Raw genomic sequence first — 18,789 nt, 5'->3', positions numbered from 1 at the left:
AATAAATCAATAAATCATCTTATTTAAAAAAAAAAAAAAAGCAGGTTAGCAATGGATCTGAAGTCCTGGAACACCATCCCCTTACCTCTCTCCCACCTTTCCCATAGTGAACTACTTTTCTGAACTTGATGTTTTTCTTAGTATCAATACATCCCTGTACACTATTAACGCATGAATAGGCATCAACTGAGACTCACCTGTCGTTTCGTGTGATTTAAATTCACCTTGTGTATCATACTGGACTGTTTCTCCTGCTAACTGCTTTTTTGGCTCAGCACTCTGTGAGATTTACCAATATGAGTGAGTACATGATGTAGCTATATTTTATGTATTGCTCTTGGGGTATAATATGCAACTCTACATTGCATCATATGATGCTGGGAAAGATGGAAGGCAAAAGGAGAAGGGGACAACAGAGGATGAGATGTTTAGATAGCATCACTGACTGAATGGCCATGAAATTAAGCAAACTCTGGGAGATAGTGAAGGACAGAGGAGGACTGGCATGCTGCAATCCATGGGGTCACAAAGAGTCAGGCAACAGTCAGATGGCTCAGTGACTGAACAATAACAACAACAAAAACATATGTGTATGTATACACACACACACACACACACATATATATATAGTGTACTATTCATAGAGGCTGTGCACAGTTAATTTTCCCATTCTTTTGGTTGGCAGGTGAATTCTAAAATGGTCCACCAAGAGACCTGACTCTCTCCATAATCTCTTCCCATTGGGTTTTGGCAGGACTTGTGAATATGACAGGCTTTCACTCCTGTGAATAAGTTACTAGGGACTGAACTGAAGTCAGTCAAAAAGGAGGTTATCTTGGGTGGGCCTGACCTCATTCCAGGGACTGGGTCCTTCCTGAAGAGGGTGATTCAAAGCAGGAGAGGGTCTCCAGCTGGCTTTGGAGAAGTAAACTGCCATGTTGTGAAGGACCGTGTGGCCGGAACCTGAGGGTGGCTTCTAGAGGCTCTGAGCAAGAAAGCAGGACCCTCAAGCCTGCATCCACAGGAAAAGAATTCTGATAACAACCTGAGCGAGGGCAGAAGACCCCCAAGTTCCAGATGAGACCACAGCCCAACTTACACCCTGATTTCAGCCTCTGAGACTCTGAGCAGAGAACTCAATTAAATCCTGCCCACACTTCTTGGGATTTCCCTGGTGGTCCAGTGGTTAAGAATCTGCCTTTGCAATTCAGGGGATGTGGGTTCAATCCCTGGTGAGGGAACTAAGATCCCACATGCTGCAGAGCAACTGAGCCCATGTTCCACAGCTAGGGAGTCTCGAGGGGCTTCCCAGGTGGCCCTGGTAGTAAAGAACCTACCTGCCAATGCAGGAGACTCGGGTTTGATCCCAGATCAGGAAGATCCCCTGCAGCAGGAAATGGCAACCTGCTCCAGTATTCTTGCCTGGAGCATCCCATGGACAGAGGAGCCTGGTGGGCTACAGTCCATGGGGCCACAAAGATTCAGATGCGACTGGGCACACACACACGTTACATTACTCAGCACCACACCACTGACCTACGGAACCTGTGAGATAATCAGTGAGTGTTGAGTGAGCCGCTAAATTTGTGGTCATTTATTACAGAGAAATAGAAAACTCATGCTTGCAGGTTTGAGATGTTTGTTTCTGAAATTTTGCGACTCCAAATAGTGCTGCTGCTCTGCACGTTGTATGTTAGCTCCTATCCATGTGAACTCTGCACATGTGGAAATATTTTAAGGGTATGTAGCTTAGAATGGGGCTTCCCTGGTGGCTCGGCAGTAAAGAGTCTGCCTGCCTGCAGTGCAGGAGACCTGGGTTCAGTCCCTGGGTCATGAAGATTCCCCTGGAGTGGGGCATGGCAACCCACTCTAGTACTCTTGCCTAGAGAATCCGCATGGACAGAGGAGCCTGGCAGGCTGCAGTCCAGAGGGTTGCGCAGAATCTAACACAACTGAAGCGGCTAAGCAGCAGCACCAGTAGCTAAGAACAGAATTTCTGGGTCTTAGAACAAAGGTATTGCCCACTTTAATAGTGACAAACTTACATTCCAGAGTACTTTCACCAATTTATCTGGCATCAGCAATATCTGAGAATGTTCTCAACTTCACAGTTCAGCAGCAGTTGGTCTTGTCAGGCTTTGTTTTGCTTTAAACATTTCAGTCAGTTCAGTCACTCAGTCGTGTTTGACTCTTTGTGACCCCATGGACTGTAGCACACCCGGCTTCCCTGTGCATCACCAGCTCCTGGAACTTGCTTAAACTCATGTCTGTTGACTCGGTGATACCATCCAACCATCTCATCCTCTGTCATCCCCTTCTCCTCCTGCCCTCAATCTTTCCCAGCATCAGGGTCTTTTCCAGTGAGTCAGTTTTTTGCATCAGGTGGCCAAAGTATTAGAACTTTAGCTTCAGCATCAGTCCTTCCAATGACTATTCAGGACATTTAAACATTTAGCTCTTCCGTTAATCTGAATTGATTTGTGTGGCTGCTGCGAGATAGGTAACGATCTCATTTCTGTTTGTCTAACCCGTCGTCACAGAATCGTTTATTGGCTGGTCTGCCCATTCCCCGTGGTTTGAAGTGCCAGCTTTGTCGTCATACAATTCCTCGCCCAGGTCAAGGTCACACACGCTCCCTTTTCACCTCCTTTTGGCATTGAATTTTTTTCTGGTCAACTTCCAGTGAAGCCAAATAAATATTAAGCTCAGCAGTCTTCACCTTTCAGGAGTCTGTGACTTTGCCCCTGTGCCTGACACGATGTTAAAAACCAAAGCCTAGCAGAGCTTATAAATCCCATGGGGGAGGTGCCTTTTCTAGACTCCAGCTACCTGTTAGTTTTTGGTCCTGGAATTTCCATTGTATTCCTGGAGGATTTTTTTCAAATTAATTAATTTGACTGTGCCGGGTGTTAGTTGCAGACAGCGAGATCTTTAGTTGCAGCATGTAGAATCTAGTTCCCCAACCGGGGATTGAACCCAGTACCCCTGCATTGAGAATATGGAGTCTCAGCCACTGGACCCCCAGGGAAGTCCCCCTGGGGTCTTAACTAAGCCTTTTATAGGATGTTTGCTGTGTGTCACCTAGAATTCCCTGTGGTTTTTAAATCATTTTTTCACATGTGTGATCAGAGACGGAATTTCAGTAATAAATTTTTGAGACCAGGAAAAAAAAAAAAGAATGCCATTTTTTGGACTGTCTTTCGACAGACAGCTGTAACTTTTTTTTCTCTAGGCATGGCCTGAGGCCAGGCTTCCTCAGGCCTGTCTTCCCCATCTGCAGCCTCACGTGTCTTTGCATTTGTTTGCATTACAGATATTACCTCCATCTGATTCTTATATCCTCCTATTTATACATCTCTTTGCATTTGTTTGCATTACAGCTATTATGTCCACTTTGATTCTTACATCCTCATATTTATACTCCCCTCATCTGCCGCGTCAGCTTCCCTAGTGGCCCAGATGGTGAAGAATCTGCCCACAATGCAGGGCACCTGGGTTTGATCCCTGGGTCAGGAAGATGTCCTGGAGTAGGAAATAGCAACCCACTCCAGTATACTTGCCTGGAGAATTCCATGGACTGAGGAGCCTGGCAGGCTACAGTCCATGGGGTTGCAAAGAGTGGGACATGACTGAGTGACTAACACTTTCACTTTCATCTGCTGCATACCAAAAGTTTCCCACAAATATTGCAGGCATCCACCCATCCACAATGAACACTAAAGAGATCGTGTGCCTCTTTTGTTGTGGCTTATAATTCAGACAGCACCCTCTATGGGATGGAGCTATGCCTTGCCCACATATGCCCAAAGGTACTAACTTTCACTTACAGCAGAGTTGAGATTTATGAAGGAACTCAACTCACCCCACAGTAGACACACTGGAAAGAACTCAAGCCAGAAGGTGAAATGTGCCCAAGCAGATGGAGTCGGCTGTAAAGCAATATCAGAGATACCCTAGAGTGTATTTAAAAAATCCTGGGAATGTTATTATGGGCTATGGGTCGTGCTTTCAAATATCATTTTGTTTTAATAAGAGAGGGAGAGATTGCTTCCAGGGAAGGAAGACTGCAAAGCTTTGTGAAGAGTTGTCATCAGGGGTAAATATGATTCCCCTAGAGGATTTGGGTGATGGCGTTAGATGAAAGTATTCCATGTAAGGAAAGCAGCGTGAGTCAATCCAAGGCGTGGAGAATCACGGGGCGTGGAGGGACGGCTGAAAGGAACTACAGGGTTGGGCTGGAGCAAGACCGTTGGGTGTCTTCCGCAGTCCAGATGGTGACACAGGGGAGCCGCTGAAGATGCTTACTCTTTATTTTTCCTGGAGAATGGTGGAAGAGCTATTTTGAGGGAGTTTACACTGGAAGAAATGTTGTTTCTCTGAGGAGGTTTTTCATTGAACAAAACTCACTTTTATTGACCAAAGACAAAACTTTACAATCACTTGAGGAATTTCTGGCATCTTCAGGGCAGTAAGGGAGGTGATTTTTTTTTTTTTTAATTTTATCTGTGTGGTCATTATTGTGTCAAATCTTCCACCATCTCATAAAGTCAGTCCCATCTGAGGCTTTAAGCCAAATTGTCATCCATGTCTGGACATGGCCCTGCAATAGAGACTAGCAATTTGGTTTAAATTGACAGGGAGGCCTGGCTTGCTGCGATTCATGAGGTCGCGAAGAGTCAGACACGACTGAGCGACTGAGCTGAACTGAACTGAACTGAATCCAATATATAGCTCAAAAAAACTGAAAAATTAACTCTATTTCCATTCTGCTTTAGCAGACAAGCTTCTTTGGCTTCTATTTGAATTTATTTTTTGGTGATTCATCAGTGGCATAGTGATAAAATAATATCCTGTGTTCTTCCTCTTGCAGGATGACTTTAATAAAGGGTGAATCACACAGAAATGGCCTTTTCCTGGGGCTATGTGTTGGTATCACTGACTGCTGAGCTGCAGTACAAGGAATTATTACATTCCTTGGATAAAGCATCCTCAATTCCTACCCTGATCCAAGAAGCATACTCACTGAGGGAGAACTTTTTTTTTTTTGCTCCTCATATTTTGGTAGTTTTCTACCAACTGTCTTATTTGCAGTTTTCCCTTCTAATAGTTGCCATGTTCCATTAATATTATTTTAATAATCAGCCTACTCCATTGTACCATCTTCAAGAATCAGTGAAAGTCATAAATGAGGAATATTCTGTGTCTCCTCCAGTTAAGACGAGCTTCTGTGGGCATAGGTTTTTACTAATGAAAAGCTGATTATATTTTAATACTTTGTTGAGTCTTGCCTACAAAATATACAATCTATAGTCAGACATTTCAACTATTCTGTCATGGAAATGTACAATTTCCCATCAATGAAAAAAGAACAGTAGTAAGTATTTTAGAGGATTATTGAGAAGGTCAAAGGATATAATAGTATCAGACTAGTTAACATCGTACTGACAATGAAAAAGGGAATCAGCAAGCAACAGCAGTTAGTGTTCTTAAGTGGCATGGAAATCTACCTTCGTAGCATGAAACACTAAACTCCCAGCAGTAATTACATTTGACATTGTTCTGTCACTAAGTCGTGTCCAACCCTTTGCGACCCCATGGATTGCAGCCCACCAGACTCCCCTGTCCTTCAGTATCTCCTGGAGTTTGCTCAAACTCATGTCCATTGAGTTGGTGATGCCATCCAACCATCTCATCCTCTGTTGTCCCCTTCTCCTCCCAACATAAAAGGGTCCCTCGGTAAAAGGTTGGGGCATTAGCTGGACACTAAGTATTCAGTTTTCTGTATTTTAAACTGAAAGTTTGAAAATCAGTTCCCATTCTGGTTTATACTGTTCTTTTTAGTCAGTCATTTGCAACTTTCAACAAAAATGCAAAAAAGTAAAAAATTCTATTGCAGAGAAGATTACTGCCAGAATCTGAAATAGGAATAGCTTCTCATTCACTGTCCCACATCTGGGACTAAACACTGGACCATTTAATGATTGATATGTAGATTCGTTCTTGCCCCCACTGCCTACCTCTTGTGTACAACTGCCTACTTCTGCAGAGGACTCTGTCCAGCCTTCCCAACATCTTCTCTATGCATCGGTGTTAAAAGGTTAACAGGAAACATGATAAGATAAAGTTAAAAAAAAAAAAAAAGCCCTTTGTAGCATTATTCACCATTGTGAAAATTTTAAAGCAAATTTAAAGTCAAATCGTAATAGAATGTCTAAGTAGACTTTGGAAATAATGACATATTATAGTTATCAAAGCTCAATTTTTACAGAAAAATTAATGAGGTTAGTCATGCGTAACATAAATGATAACTAAAAATTAAGTAAAGCAGCCTAATACAACACTATATTTACAGCTGGGTTCAGTTTCATTGCCAGTATATATAAATCCCTGGGGGAAAAAACTGGTAGAATTTTCAAGTTTGACAACAAATTCTAAAAATATATATACAACCTTTTATTTGAATTGAAAGTAACTTATTTTATTCTTCATACCTTTTGGTATTTTCAAATTTTGTACAATGAATGGTTTCTTGGTTTAAAACAATGGAGGCAGGTTCAGTTCAGTCGCTCAGTCGTGTCCGACTCTTTGTGACCCATGAACCGCAGCATGCCAGGCCTCCCTGTCCATCACCAGCTCCCAGAGTCCACCCAAACCCATGTCCATTGAGTCAATGATGCCATCCAACCATCTCATCCTCTGTCATCCCCTTCTCCTCCTGCCCTCAATCTTTCCCAGCATCAGGGTCTTTTCCAGTGAGTCAGCTCTTCACATCAGGTGGCCAAAGTATTGGAGTTTCAGCTTCAACATCAGTCCCTCCAATGAACACCCAGGACTGATCTCCTTTAGGATGGACTGGTTGGATCTCCTTGCAGTCCAAGGGACTCTCAAGAGTCTTCTCCAACACCACAGTTCAAAAGCATCAATTCTTTGGCGCTCATATAATTATGCATCAGTAAAAAAAAAATCTCATTTTTTTAAATGACAAGAACATTAGCTGGTAAATTTTAACTGAAGAAAAATATGGATATAGATATAAGGGATATGCAAATTGTATAAGACCCAGTTATATAATACGACAAACTTTAGTTTATGACTTATAAAATCAGCTTTATTGAAATCAAGCCATTACAATTAAATTTTTTTACAATTAAATATTTATTGGTAAGCAACTATCAACTTTATTTTCAAAGCATTAGAGTGTTAAGTAGTCACTCAGTCGTGTCTGACTCTTCATGACCTCATGGACTGGAACCTGCCAGGCTCCTCTGTCCATGGGATTTTTCAGGCAAGAATATTGGAGTGAGTGGCCATTTCCTTCTCCAGGTTGCCATTTCCTTCTCCAAGAGTATTAAATGAGCACTATCAAAACAGAAGCAAAGGGATTTCTCTGGTTATCCAGTGGTTAAGACTCTGCACTTCCAATGTATGGGGCATGGGTTTGATCCCTGCTCAGGGAACTAAGATCCCACATACTATGTGGGACAGCCAAATAAAAAGAAAAAAAAAAAAATAGAAGCAAGACTTTGAAATTTATGTTTGCAATAGAAAAGAGCAGACAGTATAATTTGCAGTAAAGCTTTCTATTTGTGAACTTGGAGTGAAGACAAACAAGAAATCAAAGCCCATTAAAACAGAGCAAAAAATAGACAAACTCCATTTCTAAAATGTAGAGTTTTTTAGTATGCAAAAATATAAGCACTTTATTGATTGATGCTGCTTTCTATTTGAAGCCAAATAGAAAACCCTACTTCTTGAGCATAGGTATACAAATAGATAGTAGGAAAACACTGAGAAATTCCTGTGTAAACTCAGTGGTATCATGGTTACAGAAGTTTTCTTAATAAACCCTCAGTTTTATTTCACAATAAGACATATGTCTGTTCTCAGGAATACTGTCTATTCTGTATGTTACTAAATCTCTATTGCACCCAAAGTAAAACATCAACTTTCATCTGCAATTTTATAGCTCATATTTGCCATTGAAATGCATCATTCACACTATGAAAATTTAATATGACTGGCATTAGCAAAATCACTAATTAAGAAATAGGGCATAAATACTCCAAGAAACTTGACAGTGTGTTCTATGAAGGAAATTAATTCAGAAGTCTCCTATTTGCATACATCTCCAGGTCTCATTTTCACAGCTGTTTGTTTTGTCAGCTAGATGGTTGCATTTCCGAATTATTTTAACATAATCGCTGGGAAATATATACCTTTCAACTAAAAATATCATACTCTGCAAAAAAGATTGTTAAGAGGAAAATATAAGTTCATTCAGTTCATCTCAATCTTTTTTCTTTAAGATGAATGTTTCTAATACAGAAACTTTAACATTTAAGTCTGAAATCATTGACATATTTTTGTTATTAAAAGACAGTTGGTAATTTTAGATCCCCGTGAAAATGAAAAGGTTGTGTCCTTTTCATTTGGGAAAAAATGGTAATGAGTGAAGCTTATTTTAGCAAAGAAGAAAACCCACTGGAGATGTCTAATTTTCATTAACGAGCTGAGCATAATATAGAGTTTCAGATACACACTCAGTACTATACTTGACAAAGGGGTAAAAATTTAAATATGATTTAGTCTAGCATATTGTTTGTTTTAGCAATTTAGATAAGGAAAGGAGATCAGCAATGACTAGATCTTAAAGATGTCTTGTTACCTGTAATGTCCAAAAACACCAAAGGAATTTGAAATCCACAGATTCCAGCCTAAAGACCCAGCAACACGGCTTGCTACCTGCAAGCCTGAGGCAGTCATTTAAGGCCTGCAGACTTCAGTTCCTCATCTGTAAAATGTACAGTGAGTAACACAAGATTATTGTTAAAATCACTCTAAATAATGGACAATGAACGACCGGGCTGCTAAGCACCATATAAATGCTGGTCATGGTTCAATGTCTCTTCTCGTGTTTTTAAATCTGGCCCTGAAAAAAATTTGTACTTGCTGTACAAATCCATAGTTTTGTCCACATGGTCAGTTACACTGTTATACATTAGAAGTTAACCCAAGCATGGCCATTTGTAAGAAAAGTGATGATCAGGTATACCTACATCCACTTTCATAACTAGAAAAAGATGCTCCAGTTTTTGCAAATGAGTTTCTCCCATCTTTCCTTTCACTCTTGAAATTATATTTAAGTGTAGACTCTACTTAGCCGTAGAGTAATTTGCTGCTGGAATAAGCATAACATTTTGATTTCTGCTTTGCTTCTAATTACATTCAAGCTCATTTTGACATTTAAAGCCAATTACATTAGTTTAGGTTCAGTGAGACTTTTCCATGGTAGTCTAAAATTTGACCAATGAACAGACTCCCCCCCCCCTTTTAATTCATTTAAATGGAATGCTTGGCAACAGGCATATTTTAGAAATAGTAAAAGCAAAATAAATAATGTGGGTTCATTTTGAAATAAAAGGAAAAGTACTGCTTGGTCTTTCTTACCAACATAAAAGAGAGTCAGAATTAATTGAAACCACCAGCTTCAACTTTATTTCCTTCTAAGTCACAAGCAATAAGGTGTAATCGTTTTACAAAAAATATTAACATTTTTAATGTTTTGCTTCTATTACCAGCAAGGGTAGTTGATCTCAACAGATCTCAAATTCCAAGAGAATTCATGCATAGAGAGAGTGAGTGAAAGTCGTTCGGTTGCATCCAGTTCTTTGTGCAGTTAGCGCGCCAGGCTCCTCTGTCCATGGAATTCTCCAGGCAGGAATACTGGAGTGGGTAGCCATTGCCTTCCCAGGAGATCTTCCTGACCCAGGGATCGAACCCAGGTCTCCTGCATCATGGGGAAGATTCTTTACCATCTGAGCCACCAGGGAAGTCCGTACGTAGAGAGAGAGAACTTCAAAAGGTTTATAACCTGAAAGTCACTAATTACTCTTCAAAACTCTCCAAGCCCTACAACAAAACTCAACCAATATTCGATTTAAGATTCCAATATATGTGATGGCTTAGAGCTCACCCAGCTCTTATTGTATTTAGCTCCCTACTTTTAGTCCACTTACCAACACCGTGATTTTTACTTTTTATTCAATAAATTCTCTTGTCACGGACAGCACTAAAAGTCAACTTAGAGTAAATATAGTGTCAAAACATGTAGTGTTACCTTATTCTATAGTTTCTATAGTCACGGTATAGTCTGAGTAAATAGACTAGAAAGCATGTTGTATAAAATCAAAGTTTTCCAGTTGACTGCCAGTACCAACTAAGACAAAGCAGAATAGTAGACGTGGGCTTCCCAGATGGCCCTAGTGGTAAAGAATCCACCTGCCAATGCAGGAGATGGAAGAGACGCCGGTTCGATCCCTGGATTGGGAAGACCACCTGGAGAAGGAAATAGCAACCCACTTCAGTATTCTTGCCTGGAAAATTCCATTGACAGAGGAGCCTGGTAGGCTACAGTCCATGGGGTTGCAAAGAGTCAGACACGACTGAGTGCACACACTCACAGGGACACACACACACACTCACACACAGAATAGTAGACACTTAAATGCAGAAGTTATCTTTGGGGTCACTTAGTTCCGAGATGAAATAAAATCATGCTATCAATATCACTGTCACACTTTCATGCATCTAAAGGAAATATCCTCTTAAAAATATAATCCAAACTCAGCCTCTGTGACGGCAGAGCTCAACACTTGGTACTTTGCCTCCCTACCCTGAAACTCACGGAGGGCCAAGGTCTTTATCCTCTGCCCATTCAGCCTCTGTTTTATATTTTATTTTAAAATATTTGTTTATTTAATTGTGCCTGTGTCCAGTCTTAGTTGCAGCTCGTGGGATCTTTCCTTGCAGAGCACCCTCTCTGTAGTTGTGGTGCCAGGGCTGAGTTGCCCCACAGCAGGTGGGGACTTAGTTCCCCGACCAGGAATCGAACCTGCATCCCCTACATTTTACAAGATGGATTCTCAACCACTGCCACCAGGGAAAGTTCTTCAGCCTCTGTTTTAAATGGCTCTCATTTGACTGTCCCTTCTGGGGAGGGCGTCTCTTGAAAGTGAGGACAGAGATGGGGTGGACAAGGTTAGCTCAGATGAGAAGTTTTGCAAAGCCCAAAGCTGGGCAGTGTGGGGGCCTCTTTGCAGGCCAAGGTGGAAGGGAGCCTGTTTCCATATGGAGCCAGTGCAGGAGCTGGAGTGGTGTAGACCTGGGGAGTTAGATTCACCTAGGAGTCAGCATGCTTCCTGAGAGTTTGGCAAAAAGGGAGCTGGAGTTTGCAGGGCTGGAAAAGTGTATTTGAATTGATAGGCCATGAAGTTCCATCTAAATGAGACAAGGAGAAATTGAAATAAAGAAATGGCTACTGCCAATGGCTTTAGCATTAATGGCAACTCACTCCAGTATTCTTGCCTGGAGAATCCCATGGAGAGAGGAGCCTGGAAGGGGTTGCGAGAGTTGGACATGCCTTAGCAACTAAACCACCACCATCACTATGATTTTACTCCAGATTTCAAATCCATAGTATTTGTGTTTATGGATAACTTAGTTTAGTTGCAGTAAGTGGTGACTCTTAATTAAAGAGTTTTTATTTACTGTAGGTTTTTAAATATTGGACTGTATTGTAGCAGTCGATCAGTTGTGTCTGACTCTTTGCAACCCATGAACTGGAGCCCACCAAGCTCCTCTGTCCATGGATATTTCAGGCAAGAATACTGGAGTGGATAGCTATTGCTTCCTCCAGGGGATCTTCCTGAGTCAGGGATCAAACCCACGTCTCATGTCTCCTGCATTGGCAGGTGGAGTCTTTACCATTGAACCATTGGGCAACTTTTAAATACATGTAATGTCATTTTTCTTGGTTTTCCCCAACCCTTAACTCTCAGTAAGACCTTGATCTTGTCAGTCATGATTTTTCCAACCAGTGTACATTTTGAAAATTTAACTCCAACATTAGGTAAGTCCAACACTTACTATATATTGATGTCATTTTAGGTATTGTTAAAACTTTGAATCGTTGAGAAGTTTTAAATGAAAGAAACTATACAGCAAAATATTAAGTCATGCAATCAGTGGGTTTTTTCACTGTAAACACAATTTCTCATTTAAATAATTAAACAATTGCTGGTCCTTCGGGGATTCCTTGGGTCCCCTTGGGTGTTGAGGTCCCCCCACCCCATGTCTGGCAGATGCCCTAGTTGTGAGGAGACACCAGATCCAAGTCCACCCACTCCTCCGTCTTGGTTGGTAGGTTTTTCAGAAGATACAACTCCTCTGCATTTTATTTCAATGGGAAAAAAGAAACAAGGAGACTGAGTAGGTGAATGATTAAGGCAATTAAAACCGAAGGAGGTGTCACTTTTACACTCCGTGAATACTGTCACGGCACGTCTTCTATTTTATGGCTGACTGGTAGTAAGACACAGCAGGGACACCCTCCGTAAAAAGCTTGAGCTACTGTATAAGTTGTCAAACCGATTTCATTTTGAAGGCTCATCTTCTGCAGAGAAAGAGTTCTGGAAACCCGCTGAAGATAGATAAGATACATGCAAATTATATTGTAAAAGGAAAATTGAATGTCAATAACCTGAGTTGTATTCCTCACCACATTAAAAAATTTTTAATGTCAAGATTTTTTAAAGTAAATACACATTTTACATATATTTTAATATGCAGTAAAACTATATTAAGTGTAAGGTAATTTTTATGTCCAGCAAAAATCTGTACATGAATGTTCATAGCAACATAGTAGCCAAAAAGTGAAAACAACTGGCATATCCATCAACTGATGAGTAGATAATATGTGGTCTGTCCATTGAATGAAACATCATTTGGCAATAAAAGGTAATGAAGTGCTGATATAGAACCCTGACCTAGTATTATATGATTCCATTTGTAGCAAGTGTTCACAATAGGCAGATCCATGGGGACACAAAGGGTATTGTTGGCTGGTGAAGGATGCGAAAGGGAGTGATGGGGAGTGACTGTTTTGGGGGAATGATGAAAAGAGTCTTGCCTTAGTTGTGAGGAAATGTAACTGCTTAATTGTCTGCTTCAAAAGGTGAATTTTACTATATCTCAACAAAGCTGTTACTTTTAAAAGTCTGAAAAAAGAGTATTACCACCTTCCCTAGTCCCTCAAACCAGTCAATCCTAAAGGAAATCAACCCTGAATATTTATTGAAAAGACTGATGCTGAAGCTGAAGCTCCAGTCCTTTGGCCACCTCATGGAAAGAGCCGACTTATTAAAAAAGACCCTGATGCTGGGAAAACTTAAAGGCAGGAGGAGAAGAGGACAACAGAGGATGAGATGGTTGAATGGCATCACTGACTCAATGGACATGGGTTTGGGTGGACTCCGGGAGATGGTGATGGACAGGGAGGCCTGGCGTGCTGCAGTCCATGGGGTTGCGAAGAGTCGGACACAACTCAGGGACTGAACAACAACTGACTTTGTCAGGACCCCTAAGTTGCTCCTGCCGAACTGCAGAGTCAGTCCCCATTCATTTATGTGCCTCCAGATCCTACTGCTAACAGTGTGATTTTTCCCTGTAACTTCCACTTGAAATTCATTAGAGATGTTTTTGATTGATTTTGCTCTTCCCTGATCGGCAGGGTTGTTTGTTCCAGATCACGTCCTGTGCAGCTGGCCCATTCTCAGGTTAACTGCTCATCTCTGATTCAATTAACTGCAGTCAGACACCTGCAGAGTGAACAGGGCCTGACCTGCATAGGGATGGTTAATATGTGATTATGTCATTAGACACAGAAAAGAAAAGGCACTTGTAAACAAAGTGCTTACCCCTAATTTACATCTGTAAGATTGGACGTGAAGGGTAAAATAGCAAAAATCACAAGTCTTCTGTCCCCAAAACGTGCAGAAATGAATAAAACAGTTCATTACCAGCCTGGAAAAAAATGATACCAGCAGTCACCCCACAAAGAAAAGGCCACAATTTCATACCATTATCTTTGAATAGCAGCTACTAGGAAAGAAGGAGGGAGAAAGAGAGAAAGGATCAGAGAGAGAGAAAGTGCACTCTAGGTTCATGCCCAAAGCCTGTTTTCCAGAAGTTGAAAAGAAATTAAATTGGAAAAGCAAATCCTAAAATATGTGCTCATCTCCCTCAATTTGAAGAGCCTCAGGCTCCAGGCTCAGAGCCCTGGAAAAGACATCAAGAATCTCCCACAAGCGTAGAAGTGATTGATTCACCCCATTTTACCAAAGGCAAGATAAAATATTGGAGTTTTTTTTATTTTTCATTTTTCCCAGTTGGGAAGAAGGCTTGTGAGTAAAGGCAAAACAGTCATAATTTCTAAAAACTAAGGCTCTTCCATAATAAACACAAGTTCAGCAGAGTGAAAGGAAAAAGAGAAAAGCAGAAAATTAAAATCAAGAGGGAGCAGGAGGTGGGGAGAAAGGCATGGGGGAGACCAGCTGTCCTCTCCTGGTACCCAGAGGTCTGGGACCAACAGAATCAACCTGTCTTTGTTCTCACCTGGAGTCAGTGGGGTGCAAGTGATGTGGAAGGAAGCTGATGGGCTTTGGCAGCAGTAAAAACTTCCAGAATCTACCCACAGTGGGGAAATGTCTGAGTCCTAATATTCCAAGCTTAACTCTCCGTGGCCTCAGCCAATACTTCCCTCCCTGCAAACTGTCCTCCTCGTACTGGGGCCACAAAACATAGAAGAAAGCGTAATTGACAAATTGAAACAGAATTCTAATGATGGACATGAGAATCCCAAGTGGCTCAGCAGTAGAGAACCTGCCTGCCAATGCAAGAGACACAGATGTGAGTCCAGCCCCTGGGTTGGGAAGATTCTAGGATTCTTGCCTGGGAAATCTCAAGGCCAGAGAAGTCTGGCAGGCTACAGTCCATGGGGTTGCAAGAGTCAGACACAACTGAACTAAGGCACCACCAGTGATGGGCATGAGCTCCTGGGAGCCCTTTCTGACATTGTATTGGAGGGAATAAACGATCTAGATAAGGAAGTTTCAAATCAAGGCTTTGCGTTCGCAGCAACATGGATGGACCTAGAGATTATCATCCTAGCAAAGTAAGTCAGAAAGAGGAAGACAAATACCATATGATATCACTTAGGCGGAATCTAAAATACGACACGAATGACCATTTCTATGAAACAAAAGCCAACTCACAAATGGAGAATAGACTTGTGGTTTCCAAGCAGGGGGTAGAGGAGAGGGCAAGGGAAAGCTTGGGAGCTTGGGATGAGCAGATGCAAACTATTACATACAGAATGGATACACAACAAGGTCCTACTGTAGAGCACAGGGAACTATATTCAATATCCTGTGATAAACCATAATGGGAAAGAATATGCATATGTATAACTGAGTCACTTTGCTGTACAGCAAAACTTAAACATTGTAAATCAACTGTACTTCCGTAAAATAAAATGAAAAAAGAAGGCTTTGACAGTTGTGGAGGTAATTAGTCCAAATTAAAACAGTAGTAAGAGGACTCCAAGGAAAATGTCTGAGAGAAAGAATAAAAAGGTTTCTGGGTAATCGAAGCCTCCAGTAAGAACATCTGTAAGAGAAGAGAAGTGGAATTTATGCCAGACAATCTGTAAAAATCCGTGGGAATCTGGAAGCAATTTGAAGTAGAAGGAAGAAAGTCTATATTTCTTTCCCCAAGGAACTCGTGAAAAACAATCAGAAACTCCCAACCAAAACAAAACTAAACTAAAAATTGTATAAGAACACCGTGATTCCAATAAAGTGAATTAAACTGGGCCAGATTCTGAAACCTTAGCGAAAAGTAAGGGGCCTCCACCTAATACTTGAACATCTACCTTCTACTACCAAATGTGTCATAATATTTGGAATCCTGGAGAAGGAAGTATTACCCTAGGACATTACCAGGATAACATTATTACTTAGCAATATTTTCATAGGCAACTCATTGACTATCCATCTATTGATTGTCAGTGTACCAACAAGCATAGAAGACCCAGTGATAACTGAACAGCAAAAATGTAAATATGGTTGAACAGAGTATAGTAATAATAATTCACAGCATCTCACAATACATACTTGCAGGTGGCTGAGCTGTGCAGAAATGAGACTTTTTCCTTCTGGAACTGTGAAAAGAGTGGAGGGTAACCCGATGTTCTTGCTCACATCGCTTATCTCACAGCAACAGGTTATAAACCCATAGCTCCGTGTTCCCAAACCTTCACTGAATGCACAATGGCTGAGTGTTCGTGAAAGCTAATGCTGTAGATGAAAACAAATTAAGTAGGTTTCTGCCCAAGAAACTGAAACCTGAATTTCTGGCCCCTAGGTACCAAGGATGAATCTATTGGACTTAATCACAAGTTTCCCTGTCACTTCTAGGGAAAGAAATCCATGTCTAGGAAAATTCCTTTTTTCCTTGGTAGATGTTTTGACTCTCCCCCCTTTCATTGTTGAGCTGTTTGGATGTCCACACACTTTCACGCTGGTGACGTCTCTGTTGAAGAAGATACAACAATCTTTTTTTTTTTTTTTCCCGTGTGTGAGATCTTAGTTCTCCAACCAGGGATTGAACCTGTGTCCCCTGCAGAGGAAGCATGGCATCTTAACCACTGGACTGCCAGGGAAGTCTACAATCTGATGTTTTTATGTGAATCATCTTCAGAACTTGCTTCCCTTGCCTTCAGATGTAATAAATATTCAATAGAAAAAAATACAGGGGAAAAATAATCTCCCTCAATGATAGGTCTGGCACACTTATGACATTAAATCCTGTGTTGAAAAATTCTCTGAAGCATTTTTAAGATGAATTAAAGCTAATACTCGCTTAGGCACCCCCAGCAAGGAAAGTATTAAACTGTCCTTGTTGAAGCTGTGCTCAGGTACCGGTAACAACATACTTCTTGCTTTCATAAACAGAACACTTTGTAGGGTGATGAGATTATAGAGAAATTAAGTCAAGAAGAAGTTAAATGTTTCACACATGGACTAAGGCTCAGAGGAAAAACGTGTCTCCTACTTTGAGATTCATTGAACAATTCATTGTTCCTTTCTTCATACAGACCCACTATGTGCTGGGCATTGAACATTGCACTCGTACAACAGTTTATTATCGCCAGTAAAGAAAACTGCCAAAGAGCTTACTGTGTGATCAGGTCTGGAAAGTAGTAGACACAAGACTGAAGGCAGGAAGCAGTACTTGGAAAGAGTGCTTGCTTTGAAATCATGATGCCTGGTGCTACTTCTGTTACTGCTACAAATTAATAGAGTGACTTTGGGCTAATTGCCCGATTGAAGCCTCTCTTTCTTTATCTTCAAAAAGAATGAATCAGGTTAGATTATCTTTCTAGTCCATTTTGCCTCTAAGATACTATCAGCATAACAGAACTCTTATCAGGTTCTGTCCATCTTTCTGTTATCCTGGACTTTATTTCTTGGAATCCCGATACTTGAGAATTTGATTTATGTCTTGCATTGTCTTGAAGTCTATAACAGTTTCTTTCAGAGTCATTCAGTTCCAATTGTCAGCTTTCCCAGACGGCATCATAAGTTCTTGAGAAGTTCTTGTTTATTGACCACCAACGTGTACAGGGTACATAAACCAGAGGTGGATATATAAGCATATATTTAATAAGAAAAAATGTATAGGAATGACCCTAACCAAAGATCTTTGCAGAGAAAGAATGAGTCTTTGAACTTGGTTGGCTTTTGTTGAGTGTTCTTTTCAATTTAATTCAATTTTATTTTATCTTTTACTTTATTTTTGGTCTTGGGGTTTCTTCCATGGTCTTGACTCTGCTTTGAAAAAAAATGTTTTGAATTGTGAAAAAATGTGATCATTTTTATGAAGTTGCTTAGTATTATCATATCATTTTAGAAATATTTCTTTTTTCAGTCTTGTGTTTTTAACATAACTAAAATGATTTGATAGATGAATTCTATAAAAATAAAATTAAGATTATTATTCTTATTTGCCTTTAGACAATCAAATGTAATTTGCTATAAAAATAAGTTGTGCTTGACAGCAAAAAATAAATTACACTAATCCCTTGGAAACATTAAATAGTTAGCTTGCTAAAAGGTAAAAGCAATAGAGGCAATAAGCAAGGTTTCCTGATTTTTTTCTAATTTGCTCAGCAGTATTTACCACCAACAAGGCCAATTTTAATGCAAGGTAATTATTTTAGTTTTCCACATTGAATAGGTAGCTATCAGACTTTTAAGATCTTTGTTCTTAGTTCTTTCTTATCTGTTGAATGAAGGCTCTTCTTTCCCTCCTGAATTAATAATACTGAGATTAAAGTCCTAATTTTAAGTTGCATGTGAGCGCAAGGCTGGTGTTTAATCCCTCCATTCTTTCCCTCTGTAGGCATTCATGTCCATGTTCCAGATCCTTACCCAGGAAGGATGGGTTGATGTCATGGACCAAACGCTAAATGCCGTGGGACACATGTGGGCGCCTGTGGTTGCCATCTATTTTATTCTCTATCACCTCTTCGCCACTCTGGTGAGTTTCAGATTTCTTTTCAGTCGTCTGACAATTCATGATGGGATGAACATCAACAGGGTTTTGGCCTGTTGTCAGTTTCAGAACCGGAGAACCGAGGTAGAGTAGTCCCGTTGGATGAGAGTCCCTTCCATTCTGTCTATGAATCGAAGAACTACGTGAGGGACTAGGCTTCAGATTTAAGTCAGAAGTGGTCCCCAGCACAGTCCAGTGGCTTGCACGAGGGAAAATGAGACAAAACAAATGGCAGTCCCAAGTCCGTGTGCTGACTTAACCATCTCCAAACATCCGCACCCTCGGTGATCTAAGAATCAAACCAGAACTACATTATTATTTTTTTCTTTATCGTGT

General features: G+C 40.6%; 1 protein-coding gene across 1 annotated transcript in view; it reads left to right on the top strand.

Annotated features, from left to right (window-relative positions):
- NALCN (sodium leak channel, non-selective) overlaps positions 1–18,789 on the top strand; it is a 283,373-nt gene that overhangs the window by 134,498 nt on the left and 130,086 nt on the right. Inside the window, exon 13 of the mRNA XM_052650063.1 lies at positions 18,301–18,438. Coding sequence (XP_052506023.1) covers positions 18,301–18,438 — 138 coding nt within the window. The remainder of the gene's footprint in view (positions 1–18,300; positions 18,439–18,789) is intronic.

The sequence above is a fragment of the Budorcas taxicolor genome, chromosome 12 (genome assembly GCF_023091745.1).
Source record: "Budorcas taxicolor isolate Tak-1 chromosome 12, Takin1.1, whole genome shotgun sequence".
Classification (NCBI taxonomy): Eukaryota; Metazoa; Chordata; class Mammalia; order Artiodactyla; family Bovidae; genus Budorcas; species Budorcas taxicolor.
Note: the sequence above shows the minus strand (reverse complement) of the source record. Positions and strands in the feature narration are given on the sequence as shown.